The 25573-nt window shown below is 45.2% G+C and overlaps 2 protein-coding genes across 7 annotated transcripts in view; one reads left to right on the forward strand and one right to left on the reverse strand.

Annotated features, from left to right (window-relative positions):
- REEP1 (receptor accessory protein 1) overlaps positions 1-12401 on the reverse strand; it is a 101704-nt gene extending 89303 nt beyond the window's left edge. For all 6 annotated transcript variants that reach the window (XR_014138209.1, XM_081796744.1, XM_081796747.1 and 3 more), the window contains exon 1: positions 12256-12401. Coding sequence is in view for 5 of the 6 variants with exons in the window: in XM_081796744.1 (XP_081652870.1) it covers positions 12256-12287 (32 nt within the window). In the remaining variant the exon portion in view is untranslated. The remainder of the gene's footprint in view (positions 1-12255) is intronic.
- Positions 1-25573, forward strand: part of MRPL35 (mitochondrial ribosomal protein L35) — a 471157-nt gene that overhangs the window by 104007 nt on the left and 341577 nt on the right. The window lies entirely within an intron of this gene.

The following is a 25573-nucleotide window of genomic DNA, read 5'->3' on the forward strand; positions in this document are numbered from 1 at the left end:
GAAAATGGAAAAATAAACCACAGACTGGAAGAAGACATTTGTAACACATAAGTGACAGAGGATTAGGGTCCAGAATATTTAAATAACTCCTACAAATTAATAAGGTAAGGATAAGAGAAAATTTGGCAAGACTTGAACAGGCCCTTCACAGGAGAGAGAACATGAATGGGCAATAAACATATGAAAAGATGTTCAATCTCATTAGTATTCAGGGAAATGCAAATTAAAACCATAATGAGATTCCATTTTGTACCCACCAGACTGGCAAAAATTCTAAAGTGTGACAATATTAAGTGACAGTAAAGTCTTGGTGCAACTGAAATTATATATATGTTATATATATATAATTTATATTATATATATATATAATTTCCTATAATTTATATATATATATATAGCTGAAGGAAAACCATTTTGGAAAATAATTTATGAAGAACAAGATGTGGAGGGGCCTTGCCAGGCCAGATATCAAGAATCTCTATAAAGTTATGATAATTAATACAGTGTGGTCCTGGTGCAGGGTCAGACAAATTGGTTAATGGGACACAACAAAGAGCCCAGAAAAAGACCTACACATCTAATGAAAATTTAATTTATGTTATTTGGGCAAGGGAAAAAAAGCCTATATCCTATGCTTCAGCCATTCTGTTCCTAAAGAAATTTGTGCACAGGTGTACCTGGAAACACATACAAGAAAGTTCATTGCAGAGCTCTTTACAAGAATGAAAAAGAAAAATAAAAATCTAGAAAGAACCCTAACATCCATCAACAGTGGCAGTATACTGATACAATGAAAGTAATGTTATATTTCTTAAACAGGCACTGAGTAAAGGAGTGTTTACAGAATTGTTTTCCATTATACCCTCACCATTTATTTGCAGTCTTTTCTATTGCATTTTACAAATCAAGGAAAGTCTGGAAATGGAGACAAAATAAGATGTTAGAACCCTAGAGTGTTCACCTTTCTTAGGTCTGTTTTTAGATGAACTTTCTTTAGCTTAGTGACAGCAGGACCAACAACACCCCCCCCCACCCCCCGCCAAATTTATCCAGGGCCTAGTCTCTAGAACCTATGAATGTTACCTTCTATGGCAAAAGAGACATGGCAGGTGTGGTGAAGTTAAGGATTTTGAGATGGGGAGAGGATCCTGGATTACCTAGGTGGGCCCTAGATGTAATCACAAGAGCCCTTGTAGGAGAGAGACAGAGGAGGATACAAAGACAGAGAGAAGGCTAAGTGATGACAGAAGCAGAGACTGGAGGGATGTGGTCATGAAGAATGCCAACAGCTACTAGAAGCTGGAAGAAGCAAGGAATGGATTTTCCCCTGGAGCTTCCAGAACTCCTGCCAACATCTGGATTTTAGCACCAGAAGGCTCATTTCAGAATTCAGGCCTCCAAAACTCTAAGAGATGTATTTCTGTTGTTTTGAGCCACCAAGTTTGTAGCTCTTACAGCAGCAATTATAGACTAATATAGTGGGTGAAGATGCTCAACCTCACCCACCTGTTTATCCCAGACCATTTTCACTCAGTACATCCTCTCCTCTGCCTCTTCTCTCCCAACATTGGATGCCACAGTGTTCCCCAGGCAGACAGATGCAGCAGTGGGTCAATGCCTTCATATGTCAGATGAACCACTTCCCCTGCTGAAAGGGTTCCTCCTTACAATTTCCAACCAAAGCCAGAAAAGTCATTCACACGTGCCCACAAAAGACCCACTTGATGGAAAGAGTGCTGGCTGGGCAGGGGGTACATTTGAATCCAAGTCCAAGTTTCCCACTGACTGGCTATGTGACCTTACCAACTTCTCAAATATGGAACTGGAATCCATTCATCTTTATATTCCTGGTATCCAGAGTAGAGCTTGGCACAAAGCAAATGGTCCATAAATAGGCAGTGAATCAATGAATGAATCAATCAGTCAATCTCGTTCAAGGACAGAAGGTCTACCCACCGAAAAAGAGAATCTTTCCAATAACTCTTCTCTCTCTTCCTCTACCACTGTAAGGGAAAATATTAAAATCATAGTTTTAGAGTTGGGAGGTCTTAGGGTTGGAAGCCAAGAACTCGTTGCCTCACATTAGCACCAATTACTAGAAATCCTGTCCTTCTATCAAGCCAAATGTTTGTCTTCTAGTCACCACTGGCCCTAGTCCAACCCCTACTAACAATATAAAACTAAGCACTTTCAGAAACTAAGACCTGGCCTCAAGTCTTGGCCTAGCCTATCAGGCTATGGACCTTGATAAATGACCTAACCCCACCGGTCCTGTCTTCTTTCTCAATCAAACAAAAGCCTGAGATCGCTAAAATGCCTTCTAGCTCTAAGATGTAGTGTGGAAAACACTCCTCCCCTGGTGTTCAATCTCTCATCATTTTAAACTATCCACTGAGTTTTTATTTCAATACTTTATTTTCTATTTTTTTATTTTATATTTTTTAAAGATTGCATTTATTTATTTGAGAGAGAGAGTGTGTGTGTGTGAGAGAGAGAGCATGAGCAGGGGCAGGGGAGAGAGGGAGAAGCATACTCCCTGCTGAGCAGGGAGCCTGATGCGGGGGACTCAATCCCAGGACCCTGGGATCATGTCCTGAGCCGAAGGCAGACGCTTAACCGACTGAGCCACACAGGTGCCCTATTTTCTACTTTTAGAATTGCTTCTTTTCCAACGGATCCATTCCTCTCCCTACTCAGCCCCAGGATCTGTTGTCTTCTTGTATTTTCAATTCTTTATTTTTTCACTTAGAAAGACTTATTCTAAGGACTCTAAGTAAGAGTTATTGTAGATAAATAATACATATAATTAATATACGTGTTATTCATTTATTTATGTCTAAAGGGCTAAGCCTACTGCTGGTGGTGTTTAACTCCTGCTTAAGGGTGGCTGTTACTTCAGGCATTTTGTAATTTTGGAGTGTGGATTCATGTTCTTTGAGCTAATTCTGTACGATGTGTATTGAAGGCCCTTAGAGAGACTGGATTAATTTCTGCAAGATAATCCAGGAGTAACCCTGGCCCAGGACCAATTTTCATGTTAATCTCTCAGCCATGGGTATTCAGACCATGAAGGATGAAATCATTTAGACCCCAAACCCATATGAGGACAGGTCCATCGATGGTTTCAAAGTCCCAAGGGAGACTTTTTTTCCCCCACCAAGAACACAGGGCAAGACAGATAAGCTTCGGTGTCATTTCCTTATGCTTGTAGGTCTATCCTTCTACTCAGGACTACACTGCAGAATAGTGCTTCAACTCTCAGCTATATGCAAGTGTTCAGCTCTGACTTATCATCTCCACAGACCCAAGGGACCCTCTTTTCACTATGAAGATATTAAATCCAAACTAGGCCAATCCTCTCGCTTGGTATATTAAAGATGGCTGCAAATTATTTGCTATCCCTCCCACTGAGAAGTGGAGTCTAATCTGCCTCCCTTCAAATCTAGGTTGGCCTTAGTATTCACTTGGCCAATAGAATGTAGAAGTGTCATCCTGGGACTTCTGAGACCAGGTCATAACAAGTCCTAGGGTTTCTACTGATGCTTCTTGGACATTCACTCTTGGCGTCCTGAGCCACCACATAAGAAACTGGACTGTCTTCAGGCCTCCATGCTGGGAAAATCACACAGGAAGACCACATGAAGAGGCCTTGGAACACATGAAAAGAAAGAAATGTCCAGTCTGCCACTGCCATTTGTGCCATCCCAGTGAAGACCCAGACATCATGGAGTGGAGATGAGTTTTGTATCCTGCATCTTGTCCAAACTCCTGACCCACAGAGCCAGGGGAGATGATAACAAAATGGCTGCTGATTTCAGCTACATTTCAGGATAATCCATTAAGCACCTGCTCCAGGACTAGTTTACAGCCTTGCAAAATGATACCCTCTCTGTTCTGTCTTCTGGCAAATTCCCTTACTGAAAAGCTCAACTATGCTATGGAGGGAATCACTTATATTTTATCCAGAACTTTTAGAAATTTTTATATTTTTAAAAATATTTTATTTATTTGCCAGAGAGAGAGAGGGAGAGCATAAGCAGAGAGAGCTGCAAGCAGAGGGAGAAGCAGGCTCCCCACTGAGCAAGGAGCCCGATGCGGGACTCGATCCCAGGACCCCAGGATCACAACCCAAGCCAAAGGCAGACGCTTAATCGACTGCGCCACTCAGGCGTCCCTAGGAATTTTTAAATTTAGTTTTATGAGAGGACTTCCAGACCACTGTTTTTCATACTGCTAGAAACAGAAATCAAATCTTTCATTCTACAGATGAGAAAACTGAGGCTTAGAGGGGTCACAAATCAAGGTTCTACGAACGTAGGTTTAAAAAAGAATCTTCTCATCCCAAAGGGAATACTGAGTCATTCATTTAACAAATATAACACCTAGCGTGAGCATGGTACTACTTTAGGCACCAGGAAAACAGCTGTGAACAAGGTGAAAGTCTCAAAAGTCATGGAGATCAAATTCTATGTGAGGAGACGGACCATAAGCCAGTAAACAAATGAATTAAAAGCATAATTTCAGGGAGTGGGAAGGGGATAGAGTGGAATGTGAGATGTATTTTGGAGAAGACAGTCAGAAAAAGCATTTCCTAGAGAGGTGATATTTGAGCAGAGACCTAAACGGAGAGAGGGTGATGACCGTGGACCATCTAGAGGAGTGTGTCCTGGGCAGGAGGAAGATCAAGTACAAAGGTCCTTGAGTGAGACAAGCCTGCCATCTTCCAGGAATCGTAGGGAAGCTGGAGCTGAGTGTGGGGAGACCAGTACAGTGGTGAGTTCAGGGCAGTGGGCAGGGGCCAGGCCTTGCTGAATCTCATGAAGAATGGTAAGGAATCTGAATTTTATTATTAACATCATGGGAATTCTTTGGACAATTTTTAAATGGCAGGGGAAAGTTATGACCTGTCTTATATTTGAAACAAATCATTGGAGGGACAGGAGTAGAAGCAGGGAAAACAATTAAGAGGGTTTTGAAATGGTCTGGGAGAGCAATAATGGGGTTGGAACATGATGGTGGCAGTGGAGGTCAGTTGGATGGGGGACTATTCTGAAGAGAGAGCCAAGAGGACTTCCTGATAAAACTGGATTCCACAGCACATAGGGCCTGGCCTGAAGAGGTTACAGATCCTGCTGGATCCTTGCAACTTCCTCAAGAGGGACACACGGGGACCACTGGTTCTTGGCCTCTTCTGCTCATGAGAAAAGTCCCTGAGTGTTCCTGAAAATCCACTGTAAGTCCCCAGCATCAGCTGACTGTGTTTACCGTGCCTCTCTCTCAAGATGGGCTGCATCCCATTCTCCTCTGAGTAGCATGATCCGCTCAGCATAATATCACATCTGACAGGCATTGTCTTGGCAGTCTAAACCTGAAGTCGGGCAAAACTAAATTTTACACAGATCACAATTAGGCAGCCCATCTGTGAAAGGTTTGTGGTTGGGTACTTGGTTGGGCGAGGCCAATGATGCCATCCAGAACTCATAAAAAGTCAGGGTTGTGACCTCTCAGAACCAGGAAGGATGAATCACAGTCCAGCACAAATGGCTCATTTGGGGTTGAATTCTGGATCTACAGCCAATGACGGGAACCTTAGACAAGTCAATTTCTTTTCATTTCACAGGGGAGATGATGATATCTGACTCAGCACTTCCTGAGCTTCATGGGAATCTTATTAAGATGAAGATTCACGAGGTCTTGGTGGGACCTGGGATTCTGCATTCTTAACTAGCTCCCAGGGATGCCAATGCTGCTGGTACACAGACTACTCTTTGAGTAGCCAGGTCCTAACTCACTCACTGGCACCTACTACACATGAAGAGCTGTGAGGGAGACAAAGAAACAGAGGTGACCCTTAAGGAGAGGCAAATGCACAAACCAATATCTCCTCTCCGTTTACCTCTGCATTGCCAAATTCTCCCCTTTTGCCGACAGGTCTTCTCCATATGCCAGGGGGTTTAGCCACCAACAGCCCCACCTTCACGTCTTTCCAGCTCTGGACCCTATAGGCAAGGATGTTTTCTTTTTTTAAAATCTTTTTTTTTTTTTTAATTTTTATTTATTTATTTATTTATTTGAGAGAGAGAGAGAAACAGCATGAGAGGGGATAGGGTCAGAGGGAGAAGCAAGCTCCCCGCTGAGCCGGGAGCCCGATGTGGGACTCGATCCCAGGACTCCGGGATCATGACCTGAGCCGAAGGCAGTCGCTTAACCAACTGAGCCACCCAGGCGCCCAAGGATGTTTTCTTTTAGCTCCAAATCAACAAGCTCTGGGGAAAGACCTGGTGGCTCAGTTTAGGTCACATACCCACCTCTGGACCAATCTCTGTGCCCAGGGAAATGTGTAGCTAGGCCTCGGTCACGTGTCCACCTCTGTGGCTGAGTGGAGGGAAGTAGGATGGGGTATGTTGCCAAGAAGGGAAGGGAAACTCATTTTGAAGCCCAGAGGATCATCCATAGACCCTACAAGGAGGTAGAAAGGATGTGAATGCATAAGCACACAAGAGAAGGCCAGGGTAGAATTTAACTGAGCTATGACTGGTGAAAGGCAAAGAAAAAAAGGGAAAATGTGCTATATGAGTGATGGTCTTAAGAGGAAAGAGGCAGATAAGAGAGCCACCAGGCTGGACAGCCCCTATACTGGCAAGAAGGAGACACCTTTGGTCTAGAACTTCCAGTGACTGACAAGGCCTAATGGAGGTGGGATGTTAGGAGGGGATGTGAACTTAGGTAAAGAATGCAGCTCTCTGTTTACTAACTGAGGGCAGTGTATAAAATTCTGATGGTGGGATTCTCGGATCAGGAATGGGCTAATGAACCAACAGGTGTGCCCCCATTATCCTCTTCCCTGCATGAAACATTCATGGGACTCCTACCCCATGGAGTCCAACCCAGAATCCTACTTGTCAAGATAGTGTCCCAGGCAGCCTCCTATCAATCATGACATGAAACTCACTTGCAATCCCTGGTCTAGGTACGCGTGCCATGCTTGAAGGCCTGCACCAGATTACCTGTCAAGATTCCTTCAGACAGGGGCGCCTGGGTGGCTCAGATGGTTGAGCATCTGCCTTCGGCTCAGGTCGTGATCCCAGGGTCCTGGGGTCGAGTCCCGCATCGGGCTCCCTGCTGGGTGGGGAGCCTGCTTCTCCCTCTGCCTCTGCCTCTCTCTCTCTCTGACTCTCATGAATAAATAAATAAAATATTTAAAAAAAAAAAAAGATTCCTTCAGACACCCCTACTGGGTGCCAAATACTTGGTCCTTTATCTATGCTTCCTTTTTTTCTGTAATCCCAGAAAAGGCCCTGGGTGTGACTAAAGAAAACCCAAGGGGAAAACAATGTGCTTCTGTGTGAAGACAGATGAGATATGAAAGTTCAAAACAAACATATAGAACTATCCATCTTCCAATCCACTGGGGTCAATCCACCCAAGGCCCAGAAGTGAGAGGAAAACGTCCTCATAGCCCAGATGCACACCCCCTGGGCTCTTGCTGGTTCTTGGAAAAATTCTCACAGACACCAAGAATCCTGGCAACCAGCTGGGCATGTGCATGGCTCATCCTGGACAATGAAAATCCAAACGTGCCATGCGCTGCGACTCTTGTCTTCCCCTGGCCTCTGGAACCTCCTTGGAAAACACACACACACACACACACACAAACACACACACAATACAAAACGGCAGCCTCACTAGGTGGCCACTGAGGGCCTGACTCCCCCTTCTGTCATTCTTCCCAGGGCTCTTCCTCCTCCAAATAATACATGCTCCAAAAAAGATAGCTCACTTCAGAAGGAAGGGGAAACTGAGCCAGCATTAACCAGGTAAGACCCTCGCTTGTGAGCTAACCTTCAAAGAAGACACAGTGGGGAACAGGGCACAGAAGAGACTTCCCAGCAGGCAGGCAGGATTCATAAACAAAGACCAAGGCAGCAGAACAGCGAAATCGAAGCTGGTATTTTTCACTTCTTGAGGATATTCCCCTTGTTTATAAATAAACATGGTGCATGTGGGCCAGCTGGGGGAGGAGGGGACAAGGAAGGGGTCTAGAGGTGCGCCAGGACCTCCAACGTGATGCTGGATCACAGCTTTGTCTCACAGGCCAGGAGCAGGGCCCCAGGGTGAGAGCAGGTATCCTGAGGACTGTAACAGTGGGTCAGTCCAGTGCTGGGATTAGATCTCAAATCCTCTGACGTCCAGCTCAACATTTTCCCTCTCAGGATTCAACTGGTTTACCCAGCTCCTACCCTCTACCATACCAGAGTGCCAGGAAATAAATCCTCAGCCAACCTAAACCTCCAATTAATGGGATCATTTTTCTGCATTCCACTTTTTAAAAGCAAGCCCCAAAGAAAGGCAAGCCCATGTTTAAGGATGTATGGCCTTTTCATTTATTTTCATTTGTTTTGCAATAGTTAGAGAGTATCTTGAGGACAACTCAAATTCTTTCCAGTCCTCTCTATTCGTACATCCTTGACTGGGACAAATAGACTTTGTGCTCCAAATCACAGTCCTGGGACAGAGCCAGATCTGCAGCCATTAAACTAAGACTCTGTCTTAAACATTAGACTGGACCTTCTAAAAACTAACATTTTTTAAAAGATGTGCACTGTGGAAATAAGGGTTTCTTCTGTATAGCTTTTAGTTATTTGGAGAATTTTTAAAAATTAGAACGCTCTTTTCCCCACACAGTGAACTGGAGTTTTGGCCTAATAACCAAAGGGGAAGCTCTGGATTCATTTAGCCAACATTCTGGGCCTCAGCCAAAATTCTGTCCAAAGACAATGAGGCAACACCTGCTCCTTGGAATAAATGCTTCAAGATAGTGCATTCTCCCAAGAAGGCAGAGAGCAACCTCTGTGTGAATCTTCCAGGGCACATAAACATTCTCTCCCCAGTTTAAAATTCACTGGTGCCTAAGACTTGAGTTCTTTGTAAAGAAAACAAAGTATTGTAAAGGAGGCAAGCAGGCCAGTCATAAAGGAGCCCCTGTGTTCCATGCAGATATCAACTAGGTTCTAACAAAGCCAACCTTGCCACTACACTGAATATTTCGTCTTTAATTCTTCCTAGGCTGAGCCAATGGAGTTAGGAGGAAGACAACTAGCAAAAAAGCAGCATCTCCAATTGGTTCTCACTCCAAGAGCTTTGCCCAGTGGGCGTAAGCCTGTCCTGACGCCCACTAACCTTCATGCCCAGGGGATAACACTGCCTGGCTCCCCTGCTTATCCCAGGGCCTCTGAGCTCCTTCCACATAACCAGCCTTAACTGAGTGCACTCAACGTGCCAGGTACTTCAAAAAAGAGGCTTGGGAGCAGACGAGGGGTCAGAGAGGGAAATAAGCCATGGTTACTGTCCTAAAAACACTCAGAGCCAATGGCAAGACACATATCTACAAGCACCATCCGGCTGTGCCTGGACACCATCAGCTTGTCTTGAGGCCTCTGGTTGGAAGGAAGACACTCCCTCTCCATTCTCAGAACACAGTGATAGGTCTTCCTTAAATGTTCTTTGATGTCACAGAGGCTTACAAAGCCTTGAAAAAGCTTCTTATAGGAAACGGGACTGGTGGACAAAATCCCAGGATGCCATAGCAGAGGTCTTGGGAGATCAATTTCGGACAACTGTCAAGGACAGGCAGAGGTGGAAAGGGCATTGGACCAAAAATCCAGAGCCTGTTTTCTTCACCAGCTTACCCTGTGTCCTTGGGCAAGGCACACTCCCTCTGCAGTTTTATAGATGAGAGGGGAGAACTGACGAGTGGTTTTTATTAGGGCTAAAACCCATATATTTCCCAAATTATTTTTCATTTAGAACCCGAATACACAAACCAAACAAAGGGGGAGTTACTCCCATTGATCAGGGCTGGGAGCCCAGAGCCTACCCACTTAGGCTGGATGAAAAACACAGGAGTAGATTAAGTCTGAGAGCCCCTTCCAGACCTGGTAGTTAGATGCTCTGCAATTTATGTATCACATGTTCTTGAAATCTTTGTAACGGCAACATGAGGTTAACTAGCTCCTGAACTAGGATCTCTTGTGAACTGGGAACTGTTGGCAAGAGGCAGACCTGGGATTTGAACCAAGGGTTTTCTGACTCCAAATTCAGTATTCCTACTCCTTACTAAGAGGTATATGGATATTTGGGCTGAATCAACAAATTCCTTGAACTGGAAATATAAATGTATGTGCATATATGCATAGGAAAAACATCTTGAAGAATATACCTCTTGAAATTACCATTAGCTATCTGTTTGGTAATAATGTGGATGATTTTCAATCTATTTATCTGTACTTTCTGATTTTCCTATAATGAGCAGGTTATTATTTATGTGAAACCGGTACTGCTTATTAAAGCAGTTTTTAATAATTGACAACTGACACTTCCATGTTGGGTTTCTAAAAAGACAGTGATCAGGGGATAGGTGGTGTCTCTGACCTTTTGGAGTTGACAGTGGAAATAACAACTCCAAATCCCACAAATTCTCCCTTGGGGCGGAAGGTCCTGGGCTGACCTGAGGGGCAATTCTGGTCATTTATGTTCTCTGAAGCTTCACTTCGGGGGAGCGTGGTTTTAAAAAGTAACAGCAACACTGAGACCCCTCCCAAACATATGCCTCTTTCTCCAACCCCCTCAGCTGCCTGGTGCAGTATGGGAGGGGGATTCTAATAAAATTAAAGATGGTCACATGGACCCCAGACTCAAAGCCCTCACTCTCCAGTGGGCCAGCCCCAGCCCAGTAGGACCTCTAGAAAATGAGCTCTGCAGCCAGGCCAATGAGAGTCTCGGGCCACACCCTGAGGGCCCTCCAGAAGCCACTGCCAAATATGAAGATCACACATTAGCTCAGGAGAGAAAATACCACCCTGAAGGCAAGACAGGCTTCGGTCAGGCATGAGGTGGGGCAAGGCGTTCCAGTAGCTTCCCTATATTATTCATGCCAGCTCTGCCCTCAGAAATCTTCTAAATATTTAACATACCACCAGGAGGTACAGCACAAACCCCCAGCAGTCTGCAACAGCTGTGGAGAGGCCTGCATGGAATGAAGGATGGGGGGCCAAGAGGCACATCCACTCTGGCTTTGGGAAGAAAGCCCAGAATGGTGGCAGGGATACAAAGCTGAGAATGACTTCAGAAGGCTGAGTCTGGCTGCTTCTTTGAAAATCAGTAAAGAAGGGCAGGAGATAAGAGATGTTTCACAACATTGGGAGTGATAGTGCACAATCAACCAGAGTCCGGAGCCCCTCTTTCCCAGACAAAGAAAAAGCCCGAGGTGCACCTCCCACCCTCTCTCTCCAGGCCAATTTCAGCCCTGGCTCTCCCTGAGCAGGTGGCAAATTTGTCCTGACTCAGGCAAAAATGGTTAGGGAAGGAGAGGAACTGGAACAGCCATGTGTATCCCCAAAGGGAAATAAATCCACGAGGGAAGGAGCTCTTCAAATGTCTACTCAGCTCTGGGGCTTGACAGAGAAAAACGCCCCCCACACCCACCCCCAATGACTTCACGCAGGCCTCACCCCAGATGACTCTGCGCTCTCCTGTAAGGCCTGGGGGGTGTCATTGCCACCACCCAAGCGGCTGTCTGTCACTTCGAAATTTCCCGTGAATTCCTGGAGATGCCCGCCCCTATCTCTCCCTCAAACCCCGGCCAAAGGAATCAGACATGGGGTCCGCGAGGCGTCTACCCCAAGATTCATACACGTCCCGCTATGTTCTACTTGGCTTTACCGCTGTCAGAGAAACCTAAAAAGGAGTATTCTTGCAATCCCATTAGGAGCCCCGCCTTCATCTCTCCACCCTTCTCCGCGCCGACCCCTCCAGGCAGCGCCCCAGGCTCGTCTGGGCTCTGTCATTTTCACCCGACAAAAGCGTGGCGGCGCGGCGACGGGAGACCCCGCCAGCATTTCTCCCAAAGGAGACAGACGCGTGTCCCCGCGGCGCGCCCATTCGGGGCCTCTGCAAATCCCCCCCACCCGGGGAACAAAAGCGGCCGGGGCGCTGCGGGTCGCAGCCCCCAACGCAGCCCCCCGTGCGCCCCGGGCCTCGCCGCCCAGCCCGCAGGTCCCCGGCCCCAGGGCAGCAGCCGCGTCCTGCGTCGCCCGCTTGCAGGCGTCCTGGGCAGCTACTGTACCTGCTAAATTTAGCGGCCGCCGGGTATTAATAGCCGGAGCGAACCGGGCCGGGCGCTGCAGGGGCGCGCGCAGCCCGGGGGCCAGGGGCGGAGAAGGAGGGGAAGGAAGGGGCGCGGGGAAGGCCACTTACACCACCAGCCTGGAGATGATCCATGACACCATGGCGGGCGGGCGGGCGGGCGCGGCCGGGGCAGCGCGGCGCGGTTCGGCTGCGGGCGGCGCGGGCGGCTGCGGCGCTCCCGGCACGTCCGTCCGCGCACGGCCGCCGCCGCCACCAGACTGAGCGCGCCCGCCGCCCTGCCCGGCGCTCGCGCGTCAGCGCAGCCGCGGCACGTTCCGGCGGCGGCGGCGGCGGCCCCAGCCCCCCGGGGCTCGGCGGGCCCGCGGCGATTGGGCGGTGAGCGGATCGGGCATCCGCGGGACCCGCCCCGACCCCGTCGCCCCAGCCCGCGGCTGAATTCGGGCGGTTCCTCCGCGCTCGCTGGTGCACCCGCCGCTCAAATGGAACCCTGAGGTGGCCCCGTTGGCGGGGCAGAGACCCGGGTGCCGCCCCACCCAGTGTTATGGTGGGAAAACCAAGGCCTGCACCTGGACCTTGGGAATCTATCTACGCCTGTTCTGGTTGGGGATGCGGTCATCCCTCACTTGGACACTGCGGCTAGCCTCCTCAGGGACCACTGACCTGTATTCAGGCCTGGCCCCTCCAATCTGTCCCCCGCAAGACATTATGTGCATAAGAAACAAATCTGGCCATGTGTCTCCCCTAATTAAAATACTAAAGAGTTTCTACATAATCTGGTCCCTGCTTGCAAACTCATTGCCACCACCATTCCCCAAATCGCCATCTAGCTCTTTCCAACTGAGGCATTTCGGATTTATGTATGTGCTGTTCCCTCTCTCCTGTTCATACACTCCATGCCTCACCTCCTTCTTCAAGGCTCAGATAAAAGGTTATTTCCTGAGGAAGGCCTTTCCTAGGGGGCTGCTCCAGCATTTCTGTGTGGAATTGGCTCAGGGGTTCAGTCTGGCCAGGAAGGAGTAAGAAGCTGCCACAGCACAGCACCAGGGCCCTGCTTTTGGTGCCATAAGCGAAAGGGAAACACACTTCCGTACATATTTTTAAAATTACATTAAATATTATTTATCTTGATAACTGCATTTTATGGCACCCCCTTAAATTTTGCCCCTAAGGCAAATGCCTCACTTTCCTCACCCCGGTCCTGGCCCTTATTATATAAGTTCTGATACATTATTCCCTTATGCTTGGAAAACCTTTGTCCACTGTTGCTCTGTTCTGCTTCTGCCTTTCTCGCCCCCCTCCGTGGTGCTCTCCTGAGCACTATTCCCCTTTAGTGATGCTCGTGTCATGTATAATTCAGTGTCAGATGGGAGAGGCACCAGAGAGAGCTGGCTTGATGCTTCCTTTAAAGGAGCCCTGCCCAACATGACTTGCTTCCCAGCAGAGGCAAGGAGACCTCAGACCTGGACAGAAAGAGGCTGGAAATGTACTAGCAGTGTGTGTGTGTGTGTGTGTGTGAGAGAGAGCGAGAGAGAGACAGAGACAGAGACAGAGACAGAGATGCAGGAAGAAGAAAGACCTTGCCCACAATAAGGGGACTGAGGTGAGACATCTATGACAAGGGGTCTCCAAAGGACCTATAAAATACCTGTAATTAGCTTAGTTTAGTTGTTGTTTAATGCTGTCTTGACCCAGTTTTGAGGCCCCGGCTAGAAGCTGGTCAGTTCCCCCTTCTTGCGCAGCCCATTAAGTCCACACCCCCAACCACCTCCTTATCAGGCTCTCACACTTCAGGCCTAATCGCTCCAGGGTCAGGTACCAAACAACAAGAGACAGCTCCTTTGCCCTAGAGCCCGCTGAAACGATTCAAAGGAGCCAGTGCTAAACCTGCTTGTTCTGCCTTGCTCTTTCCTTCCTGCAGAAACCACAGTTCCCTCTCTCCCTCTGCCTTATAACGTACTCCAGGGTTTACGCCCTGCATGGCATGCTGTGTGTCCAGGGAACTTTGAGTGTAACAAAACTGTACAACTTTCTGGTTTCTCTCTCTTGATCTGTGTCTAACCTCACCATGCCTTACCCAAACTAACACGGTTAAAACAATACCCCACAAGAAAAAGCTGGGAATACCTACTAGGTAGATCAGGATAGCACTAAGAAAATAGGACCTTCCTGAGAACTCCCCTCCTCTCCATCCATGCCCTTTAGCTCCCTGGAGAGGTCAGAATATGCTGTTAGCAATCTTGGGGAGTGGAATATTATGGTTCAAAGACATCCTTTTGGTGGAAAAACAAGAGAATCTCTCCATATACTGTTTCTGTCCTGGAGCATGTCCCCTATTCCTATAAATGGAATTTTACTGTTACACACAACTGGACAGTTTAATTCATGAAATGAGACCATTCATAGGATTAAAATATCTGGAGGTCTCTCTGTTGTCTGAAGAAGACCAGAAAAGTAATGGGACAAACCCCATAATTCAGTCAAGGTTTGGGAAAAAATGTTCCACACAGCAAATTTCAACAGGCAGAGGAGGGGAAAGATTGCAGAGAGAAGAGAGTTGCATTTTTACTTCATTTTATCTCAGGGCAACTGTTACATATATTACATCTCTCCACCCTAGACCCCCTCCAGTTTGTCCTTGACCCTGGAAAACTTGAGGCCAGGGAATGGACACAGGCTTCTCAACAACAGAACTCTTACAGCCTTATCAGTTGTTTCACTTTATGTTCTTTTTCACATGAACTGCTGTTATGATGGATGCTTATTTTCTGTGTTTGCCCCCACACCCTTCCCCTTTCTTCTGAGAAGGCCTCTCCATTTTGTATTGGAGACTGATTCTTCCCACACTCCAGTCTTTAAAAATGTCATTTTCTCACGTGTCCTTACTACTTCGATTGGCTCATGGGTGATCACTGAACATAAACTGGGCCAAAGTTCCTCCCCAGGATTTTTAAAGTTGAAACAGGAAAAAGAGACTCCACTGTCATCCATGAAGCATTAACTGCTATGGGAATGGTCCTTATATTTTAAACAACTAGAAAACTAGAAAAAAATACACCAAGCAACTGTTGTGAGCATTGGACAACAGGCAGCCCAGGATTGTGACAGCTATGAAAAGGAAACTAACCTAGGTGAGCCCTGTAAATGGTTCCAGTTGTTTGCTGTTTCAGTGCAGTTTCCAGGTATTACTGCATGAGGGGGAACCCGAACAGAGCCCAGAAATCTCAGAGTTCAGAAGACAGAGATCAGTGTTCAGAAACGCTGGAGCAGCTAGAATTTGGGGAGCAGAGGACCAGAGAGGAGGGAGCTGCAGAAAGAGAGAGAGAGAGAAAGAGAGAGAGAGATCCAGAGATGTGCAGAGGGAGCCCCTCAAGTCTTTAGCTGAATATTGTTCAGAGCATGCATGGGTGAAATTGCAGGAGGCCAGGGGAAGAACCACCAAAAAGCAGTGTGCCAAATAATTCCTGGAGCTCACACAGAGCTGGGAATATTTTATCTTCACACAAGCCAAAATGGAGAGATCTCTTAATACATGAAACACTGGCTAGAGCTCTCAAGAGGGGCTAAGTATTAGGGGAAAATTAGCTCTAGACTAAAAACTGAGTTGGACTTTCCTTAACACAGCTTAAAAGCAAGAGCCAAAAAGATCAAATTTATCCTAAGTAACTTAACTGTGCTCCAGAAAAACAAATAAACAGTTCAACATTATTTAAAGAAAAATAGAAAAATCCAATACTCAGTATGGTAAAATGTATAATGTCCAACATGCAAACAAAAATTATCAGGCATGAAAAAGAACATGACTGGGGCACTTGGGTGTCTCAGTTGGTTAAGTGTCTGCCTTCGGCTCAGGTCATGATCTTGGGGTCCTGGGATCCAGCCCCCGTCCGGCTCCCTGCTCATCGGGGAGTCTGCTTCTCCCTCTCCCTCTGCCCTGCCCCCGACTTGTGCTCTCTCTCTCTCAAATAAATAAATAAAATCTTAAAGAAAAATGAAAAAATGAGAAAAAGAACGTGATTCATAAGCAGGAGAAAGAAGATTGATAGAAACAGACCAAGAAATGACAGAAATGATGGAATTAGCCAAGATCTTAAAATATATAATATTTGAACAGACATTTCACCAAAGAAAATACACAAATGACATTAAAAAAAAAAAGACATGAAAAGATGCTCAACATTATTAGGGAAATACAACTTGAAACCACAATGAGATACCACTACCCATCTACAACAATGGCTAAAATTAAAGACTGACCTTACTCAGTCATGATGAGGATGAGGAACAACTAAAACTCTCATACATTGCCAAGGGAATGTGAAATGGTTTTTCCAAAATGGTTTGGCAGTTTCTTTTAAAGTTAAACATATACTTTATATATGACTCAGAAATTCCACTTTTTATTCAGCCAAGAGTATTGCATACACATCTCCATACAAAGACTTGTTCATTGTAGCTTTATTTATAATTCACACTCATACTTAATTTTGCATGTATAGTTTTGAGGACCCAGCTCCCAAAAATTTCAGGCCTGAATATGCCCCTGCATGTTTTATTGTATTTAATTTGCATTCCCTACTGTGGACAGTGAGATTGAATTTTATCTGTTAGTCAGCTATTTATGTTTCTTCTTTTGAGAATTGCCTTTTCTTATTCCTTACCATTTTTCTATTGGAGTGCTTTTGCCATTTTCTTACCGGTTTCCAAAAGTTCTTTAATAAGGTTACCAACCTCTTGTGTGTCATGTAGGCTAGAATTTTCCCACTCTGCCAGTTGCCTTTTAAATCTATTGTATTTTTGACGAGCATAATTTTTAATATATATTCATTTATATTTTATGCTAATACAGCAATTAATTTTTATCTCTAATGCAGAAACTTGATATTTATCTTTGTTCTATTTTGTTTTTTTTATTTGGGGCAAGAGTTTCAGTCAAATCAAATTATTTTTAATCTGATTATCGGTATTATTAACTATTATTCCTAGTGTATCTATTAGATTGTTTTCAGCTGCAAGTAGAACACCCAACCAAACAATAGGAGTCCATTTTTCTCACATAACAAGAAGCATGGCAGAGGTTGGGGGTTTAACAGCTCAGGGACATCAGAGCCTTAGGTCAGCCCCTCTGCAATACACTTGGCCTTTCTTCCATGGCTAGGAGAGGGCTGCAACAGCACCAAGTAATATACGTTCATGCAAACATGTCCAAAGGCCTCTCACATTTTTAATAAGGAGGAAATATTTCCGAGAAGCAGCCCTCCCTACCCCAACCCTGAATTCCCCTTACGTTTCAGAGGCCAGAACAGGGCCAAATGGTCACTCCATCCAATCCCTGGCAAAAGGGGAATGAATGTACTCTGCTTTGACTCATTCATGATTTTTTTCTCAAGAGCTCAGCCATCTTCCTTGAACACCTTGCTATCTGACATTGAACAAAATTGGGGTTGAGATAGGCAGAAAGAATGGTGAACTGGCAGTTGGGTGGGCAACCAACAATGTCTTATCTACAAGATTGATAAGATCACTGTAATAGCTTGCTTGAGCTGCCATAACAAATTACCATAGACTAGATGGCTTAAAACAACAAAAATTTACTCTCTCATAGTTATGGAAGCTGCAAGTCCAAAACCAGGGTGTTTGCAAGGCCATACACCTTCTAAAGACTCCAGGGTACAATCCTCCCTTACTTCTTCCTACCTCCTGATGGCTGCTGGCAGTCTTTGGTATTCCTTGGCTTGTAACTGTATCATTCCAATTTCTGCCTCTATCTTCATGTGATCATCTTCCCTTTATGACTGTCTGTTTATCTTCACATAGCCATTTTATAAGGAAATCAGTTATTGAATTTAGGGCCCACCCTGATCTAGTATGACCTCATTTTAACTTAACTAATTATATCTGCAAAGACCCTATTTTCAAATCAGGTCACATTCTTTGGAACTGAGGGTTAGAACTTCAAAACATCTTTTGAGGGAACACAATTCAAACCCCAACAATCACCATCGATACCTATATCCAAATCTCTGATGCAGTGCTGAGAGAACAAAGCCTAGGACAGACCTCAGCACACACTGCCAGTGGCCTCAGCTGTAACAGTCAGGTACCGTACTGCACATTATGGCAGTCTTAATAACTCATGTTCTAAAAACTCTCCCTGCTTTCCTGAAAGAAGCTCTGTTATTGCCAGTCTTCCAGCCTCCAGCCTTTCCTGGAGCCCATTCCAGAGCATTTGACTCATCCATGTGTTACTTAGCTTAGTTCCTATCAACTTCTCACCCAATGGCAATTCTGAAACTTCCTTGAAATAATCCCACTTTGTCTGTCAATTCATACCTCCAGGTTCAGAAAACAATTAAGAAGCTACACCAAAGTAACTTCTTTAAGGGCTACTGGCAGCTTTAGAGAGAAGAAAGGAAGGAAAGAGGTTAGGAGAGAAAGGGGGAAGGGAGAACAGGGAAAATTAAATGGTTTGGTTGAGCATAAGAAAAAAAAGAAGAACAAGAAAGAAAGAAAGAAAGAAAAGGAAGAAAGAAAGAAAGAAAAGGAAGAAAGAAAGAAATGGAAGAAAGATATAATAAAAAGGGAGTGGTGCCAAAGGAGATGGTCAGTGGTTTCCAACAATGGTCTCAGCTACTCATTGGATTTTTGGCTATACCTAGAAAGACCCACATCAAGGCACTGACCACAGAGGCAATCCCAGGGGTATGGTGGGGAAAGGAAAGGTGGAACAAACTTAATCTTGACCCCTAGCCCTGGCTGAGACATCCCTGAAATCCACCTGGTCTGCTTGACCCACATCTCATCCTCTCAGTATCCTGAGTATATAAAGAACTCAGTCTTGAATGTGCCCTCAGTACCCTCCGACCCAACACTAGCTTTTGTCTCCAGGCTCTAACAGGGCAACTCTAGACCCACCTGAGCCCAGGAGACTGCAGCAAGTTCAGCACCATCTTCCATAGGACCTTCCTTGATACTGAGCTCAGAGAATGAGGCAGCCGCAACAACAAAACAGTTGCGTACAGGTCAACCTTGTGAATGTGAGCAACAAGTTCCTCTCAGCGCTTTGGAGCTAAGTGAGCAGACAATTTGGAGTCTCTGCCTAGTGGATTAGGAAGTGGGAATATCTCAAAGCAGCCAATAGATGGAGCTGTCTCTACCACACCAAACACACCCTGGGACTTTTTCTCCATTCTATTAATGGATTCCTGCTGAAATAACTGAGTAGAACAGAGGTCCATGTAAAGTGTAGATCATAGGGCCACTAACTCCATTCACATTCTATTCACACTGTTCTGAGGTTGTATCCAGGAGCCCTGGACACCAAGATGACTATAGTATGAATTGAGAAATGGTCAACATTTCTTTAGTGCTCAGCCTTATATTATAAGCCAAGGTCAGTGGTCTCTGCCTAAGGATACCCATGGATTTTGGTCATATCATCCTGAAATACACAACACATAGGGTGGCTGTCTGACTCATGGGAAATACTCAGATATGGATATGGATATGAGTCAAATGCTCTGGAGTGGGCTCCAGGAGAGGCTGGTGGCTGGGAGACTGGCAATAACAGTCCAAGAGGTCAACTCTGGAATATTGATACCTCCTCCCTGTTTATAGTTAATTGGTCCAGAGGTCGATACCTGACTCAAGACAGGCCAATCAGAACACTTCCTTGAGATTTTTCAAGCTGGAATAAGGGAAATGTGATTATCCTGCTCTGATGAAGGATGCATCAGAAGCTGCTCTCCTCATTTTTCTATTTGCATGGAAGCAGACCATCAGAATTAGGAGGAATTTAAGTTGACATACAGAAACAAGAGTAAGGAAGAAATGTCTGCATCATTTAAAACCTTGGTTCTAGAGCTCTGAGTCCAGCTTTATCCCTGCCCTTCACACGTTATATAAGCATCCTTACCACACATCTCACTTTGGGCATAGGGTGGGCTTCTGGCACTTGCAAGTAAGGGTCCTGAGAAATAAATGTATTACCCCGACCATAAGGCCCTGGGTCCCAGGCCAGCCCACCTCCTCAGGGACCTCTGTGAAGAATGGCCCAGCAGTCACTGCTAACTCTGATCTTACCTGTGTCATGGCTGTTGAATGTCTCAAATTATTTAAATCCCCTGGCCACAGGCTAGGTCAGCATAGACCCAGGTGCCAGACAAGAGGGTCAATCCCATGTGCCAACCTGCTGAAGGCAGAGGGACAAGTCAGGGCAAAGTCCTTGAAGGCAAACAGATAGTTAAAACTCAGAGGCAAAACCCAACACCAAGACCAAAGAGCAGCATTGGAGCCCAAGAATGGGAGGCAGAGCTGGGAGCCTGGGAAGCCAATTTATGGGAATAGATTAGCCAAGTTGGATGGTGGGTCCCTGACCTTTCTTCAAGCAGTGTTGGGTACCTGCAGCTCCTTCACCTGCTAGGTGAGAGGGTGTGGTCTATTGGCTAAAGGTTCATGTTGAGAGGCCATGAGCAGAAGAAAGGTCACGGAGTCAGATATTACCTCAGTACTTTACTAGTTTGGTGTGAGTTTCTTGACCCTTATGATTCTCATTTTTTTTCCATCTATAAAATGGGGATAATGATATATAACTTGTGCTGTTGTGAAAATTAAATGCAATAACCTCCATGAGGTGGTTTCAAAAAATGGTTACAAATTCTTTGGCATGTCTACTGTCAAGAAGCGGGGTCTGTGTCCCATCCTGTTGGATCTGGGTGAGGATGTGAATGATTTGACCAATATCTTACAGAGGAAGTGACACCATATGACTTCTAAGGCCAGATCATAAAAGTCCATGTAGTTTTTCCCTTACCTACTACTCATTCTTGGACTGAGCTACTGGGCTCATAAAAGAAGTGTGACTACCCTGAGGCCACCATGCTGTGAGGAAGCCCAAGTCACATGAAGAGGCCACATGTAGGCACTCCAGTTGGCAGTCCTTCAAGCCATCCCAGCCTAGTCACCAGAGATGTGAGCAAAGAAGCCTCCAGATGATTCTAGCCCGTAGGTATTGATCACCCCAGCCATCTGAGACTTCCCAGTTGAGTTTCTGTATATATTGGAGCAGAGGTAAGCCATCCTGTGCCCTGTCTAAATTCCTGACTCAGAATATATAAGTGTAATAAAATGGTGGTTGTTTTTTGCCACTAAGTTTTGGGGTAGTTTGTTACACAGCAATAGATAGCTAGTGCCATGTAAAGCTCCAGGTAGAGTCGCAGAGTTGGGATTTGAACTTATCTGATTTCTTCAGACCATGGACTTTCTACTTCACTAGTAGAGCCTGAAAACAAGCACCTGGCAGTGTTAGCGTTTTCATTAAGAAAAATCAGGAGAATGTAGTGAATTTTTCATAAAGCTAATATCCCATTTAAAAGACCATCTCTTATTCTGAGATCATCCTGTTTACCTTTGGGGTTATTAATATGTCCTTTCTTTTATGACATAATGGTGATAGCAATTAGTGATTGTTGCTTTGTTAATATCTTTCTTGGCAAAGTAAAATGTTACCAAACTTATGTCACTCCTTTCAGTTTGGGTTTTTGGGGTTTTTTTTTAAGCCTCACTGATGTTTGAAATTCAAAAGTCCAGGAGCCACTGTTCCGTCCTATTCCTTGAGTGTCACAGAATCAGAGGTGGAAAGACTGGAAACTTGTAGAGTTTTCCATTTTCTTTTCTTTCTTTTTTTTAAAAAAGATTTTATTTATTTATTTGAGAGAGAGAGAAGGAGTGAACATGAGTTGGGGGGAGGGGCAGAGGAGAGGGACAAGCAGACCCCTTACTGAGCAGGGTGCCCAACGAGAGGCTGGATCCCAGAATCCTGGGATCATGACCGCAGTCGAAGGCAGAGGTGTAACTGACTGAGCCACCCAGGTGCCCCAGGTTTTAAGTTTTCTTTGGCTGTTTCCTATTCCCTCATAGGACTAGCACATGTGTTCATTTATAATTTATACCCTACTTGTTTCCAAAAAGGATTCAAAGCAGTAGGATAGTCTTTCCCCTGTCACAGCCCAGATGCCTGTAACTGTTACTGAGTCAGACAGGGCCCTTCCCCAGGAGCCGACAGGATTCAAACAGCAGAAGGGGTGGATGGGGGACGACACTGTACTATCTGTTGAAGACAGAGCTGGTATGTTGCCCTTTGGCAGGGCTCAGCAAGGAAAGGCTGAGATTGAGGCTAGGGGCTCTTGGCCCTCATCCTGGCCCAACCCCCACATGTGGGTTGGTAGGGCTAGTTTCTTCTGTTTCCTGGTGTGTGGCTCTTCCGACATCTATCTTTAGGCTGTAGAGCTTTGTCTTAGGCAACACCTCTTTTCTTCAGGTGACTGGCTGCTGTTTCCAGGCCTCCTTATGAAGGACCACCCATGGCGGAGACCAAGAACTTCTTGGGGAGGTTAGTGTAGCAGAGAAGTTAAGAGTCCAACCCCTGGAGCCAGAATGCCTGGATGGTACGTCGTGACCTTGGGCAAACTATTTTACCTTTCTATGCCTCTGTCTCCCCAAAATGGGGATAATAATAATAATAATAATAGTACATATTTCATAAGATTGTTGTGATAAGTAAGTTAATGAAGCACTTAAAACACTTAAAACTGGGAAAGGCAATTTAAAACCACAATGAGATATTCCCACCCATGAGGATGGCTAAATTTTAAAAGACCGACCATACCAATGCAGACAAGCATGAGGAACAACCGGGACTCTTATACCTTGTTGGTGGGAATGTAGAATGATTTAACCACTTTGGAAAACAGGTTGGCAGTTTCTTATAAAATGAAATATATACACAAAATGCATAAATATGAAAAATGCATGTCTTTACAAAGAAAGAAATGTGTACTTACTGCGTGGCCCAACAACTCTACTACCAAGAGAAATAAAAATATATGATCACAAAAGATATGTACACAAATGTTTGTAATAACATTATTTGTAACAGTTAAAAAGAAAACAACTCAAATGTCCATCAAAGGTGAATGGATAAACAAAATGTGGTGGATCCATGCAGTGGAATACTACTCAGCACTAAGAAGGGACAAACCCTTGACACACGCAACAACATGCATGAATCTCAAAAAACTCTATGCTAAAAAATATCTCTGGAATTCTGAAGGGAAAACACAAATGTGGATGGAAGAAGGAACTGCCATGTAATATTTGCAAGAAGTTTTCTGTCTCTAGAGCTCTATTCTAGAATAGAAACCACACAAGGTCAGGGTTCCTGGTTGGTTTTTCTCTGTGATGGGTCCCAAGCACCCATCAATTAGTACCAGACATGTGGTTGGAACTCTATTAACAGGTACTGAATGAATGAACCTTTGGGACACATTGTTTCTTTGACTTGATAAAAGACCAAGATAGGCTTTTATATTTCCTAAAGGTATAGCAAGTGTGCATACACTGTTCTTGGGGAAGATGCAGGTATTACTGTCCTATGGATCCAAGCTTTTGAGATTGCTGGTTGGGAATGTGAAATTGTATGCTCTTGTACCCTGTAACTGTGGGAAGTATCGACCCTTCTCTCTGTCTCTCTGTATGTCTTTTATTTTAAGGCATGGGTGTAGGTAAATGTTATTTGACTGTGAATGAATGTAGAAGACACTTCCATTGAGAAGTTGCCTCTTGCTGTGGTGATGAGGGTGGAATCCAGTTGTGAGGGGAAGAATGTTGCTTGCAGGATCTGAGGGGTGGGTGGGACAAGATGAAGGGCCTGATTTAATGAGAGACTATGTGGGACCCCAGACACAGCTGGGCTGGTTTGGGACCAAGGTAAAGATGTGTGGTGTTGGGAGAGAGGAAAGGGCATCCTTGACCTCTTCAAACAGAACCCAAATCTGCTTTGGCATGTGGACGAATGAGCAGGGAGCCAGGGAGGGAGCATTTTTGGTAGGATGCTCATGGTCTCCAGGGGCAGTGGCCATGGTGATACTCCCTCAGGTGTTTGGAACAGGAAGTGAAGGACATGGCAGGTGCTATATGGAAACCTTGAATTTTGGTCCATATTCATAAAAGAAGAACAGATCCTAAGGAATTCACTAGCGTCATTGAGAAGGGCCTTACATCCTGAAGACTGAGTCAACAGGACGGAGTTGTGTGCCTGAATCGTGTGATTCCAGTGGCACTCAACTACAAAGCATGAAGATACAGCCCCTATTACCTCCTCCCACCAGGACACCTAGGGCAGCCTCCCACCCTTTTATAGATCTACAACACATGTGGCATTGATTTGGGGGTTACAAGTCATTTTGGGACACTCACAGAGTTCTGAAAAATTAAGTCACCCAGAGCACACATTCCCAATGGAGGTCAAACAAACAATGCTTTAACCTTCCTGTTTTTGCTCTTCTATAGACAAGTGTCCTTTCTGTGATCTACTTAGTGCTGTTTTATTTAGTGAGTTTTTGTGCTTTTTGTTGGTGATTTCATTGTTTAAAATGGCCCCAAGAGTGGTGCTGAAGTATTGTCTGGTGTTCCTAAGTGCAAGAGTCTGTGATGAGCCTTACAGAGAAAATATGTGTGTTGGATAAGCTTCATTCAGGCATAAATTCTAATGCTGTTGGCCGTGAGTTCAAAGTCAATGAATCAGTAGTGTATATTCAATAGGGTATCTTTCCACAGAAACACACATAAAACAAGGTATATATTGATTGGTAGATGAAAGTGTCGTGACAGGTTCCCAAGAACAGAACCCTATATTTCCCCTAGAGGCAGCTGTTCAGTATTTGCTAACTCAGTGTTTGTGGCAACTTTATAGAACTACCACAAATAAAGAAAACAGACTATGCTTTGTTAACTTATTTGCTGCCTGTCTCCACCACTAAATGTAAGCTCACGAGGACAGAGATTTTTGTCTTTTTTTATTCAATCTGCTATGTTCCTAGCTGCGTCCCTGGTCCTTGTGCCAAGCACAGAGCAGGTCCTCGGTGAGTATTTGTGGAATGAGTGAGTGGGAAAGGAGGAGTGGGGCTCAAATCTACAGCGTGTGCCCTCCTATAAGTAGAATTTATTACTGCTTTCCCTATTAGTGGCTTTCTTGCCACGACACACAGATCAGCAACATCTGCCTGGTACTTATCCTGGCTGTGCTTAGCGTATCCTGGCTTTCCTCATTTCCCTGACCTCTTATACATCCTGTATGATCCTGTCTAGAGCAAATCTAATTACTCCCTATTTTGCCCACCTAATGGGTGGTGGTGAGATGGCTCGTAGTTGGTTACGTATCTTTCAATCCCAGTAGACAGGAAGATCTGAGAGAGCATGGGCCTGGCATATCCATCTATGGTTTTTGGCTCCTTGGCTCATGGACCTATGGTAAGTATGTGGCAGTTGTTCGATATAAATTTGTTGTATGAATGAATTAAAGAATGAATGAAAAAACAGACAAACTCCCAAGCTATGCCTACTCTACCAGAGCGGGATTTCTCCACTCAAA

The sequence above is a fragment of the Leptonychotes weddellii genome, chromosome 10 (assembly GCF_054177405.1).
Source record: "Leptonychotes weddellii isolate Sample4059 chromosome 10, ASM5417740v2, whole genome shotgun sequence".
Taxonomy (NCBI): Eukaryota; Metazoa; Chordata; class Mammalia; order Carnivora; family Phocidae; genus Leptonychotes; species Leptonychotes weddellii.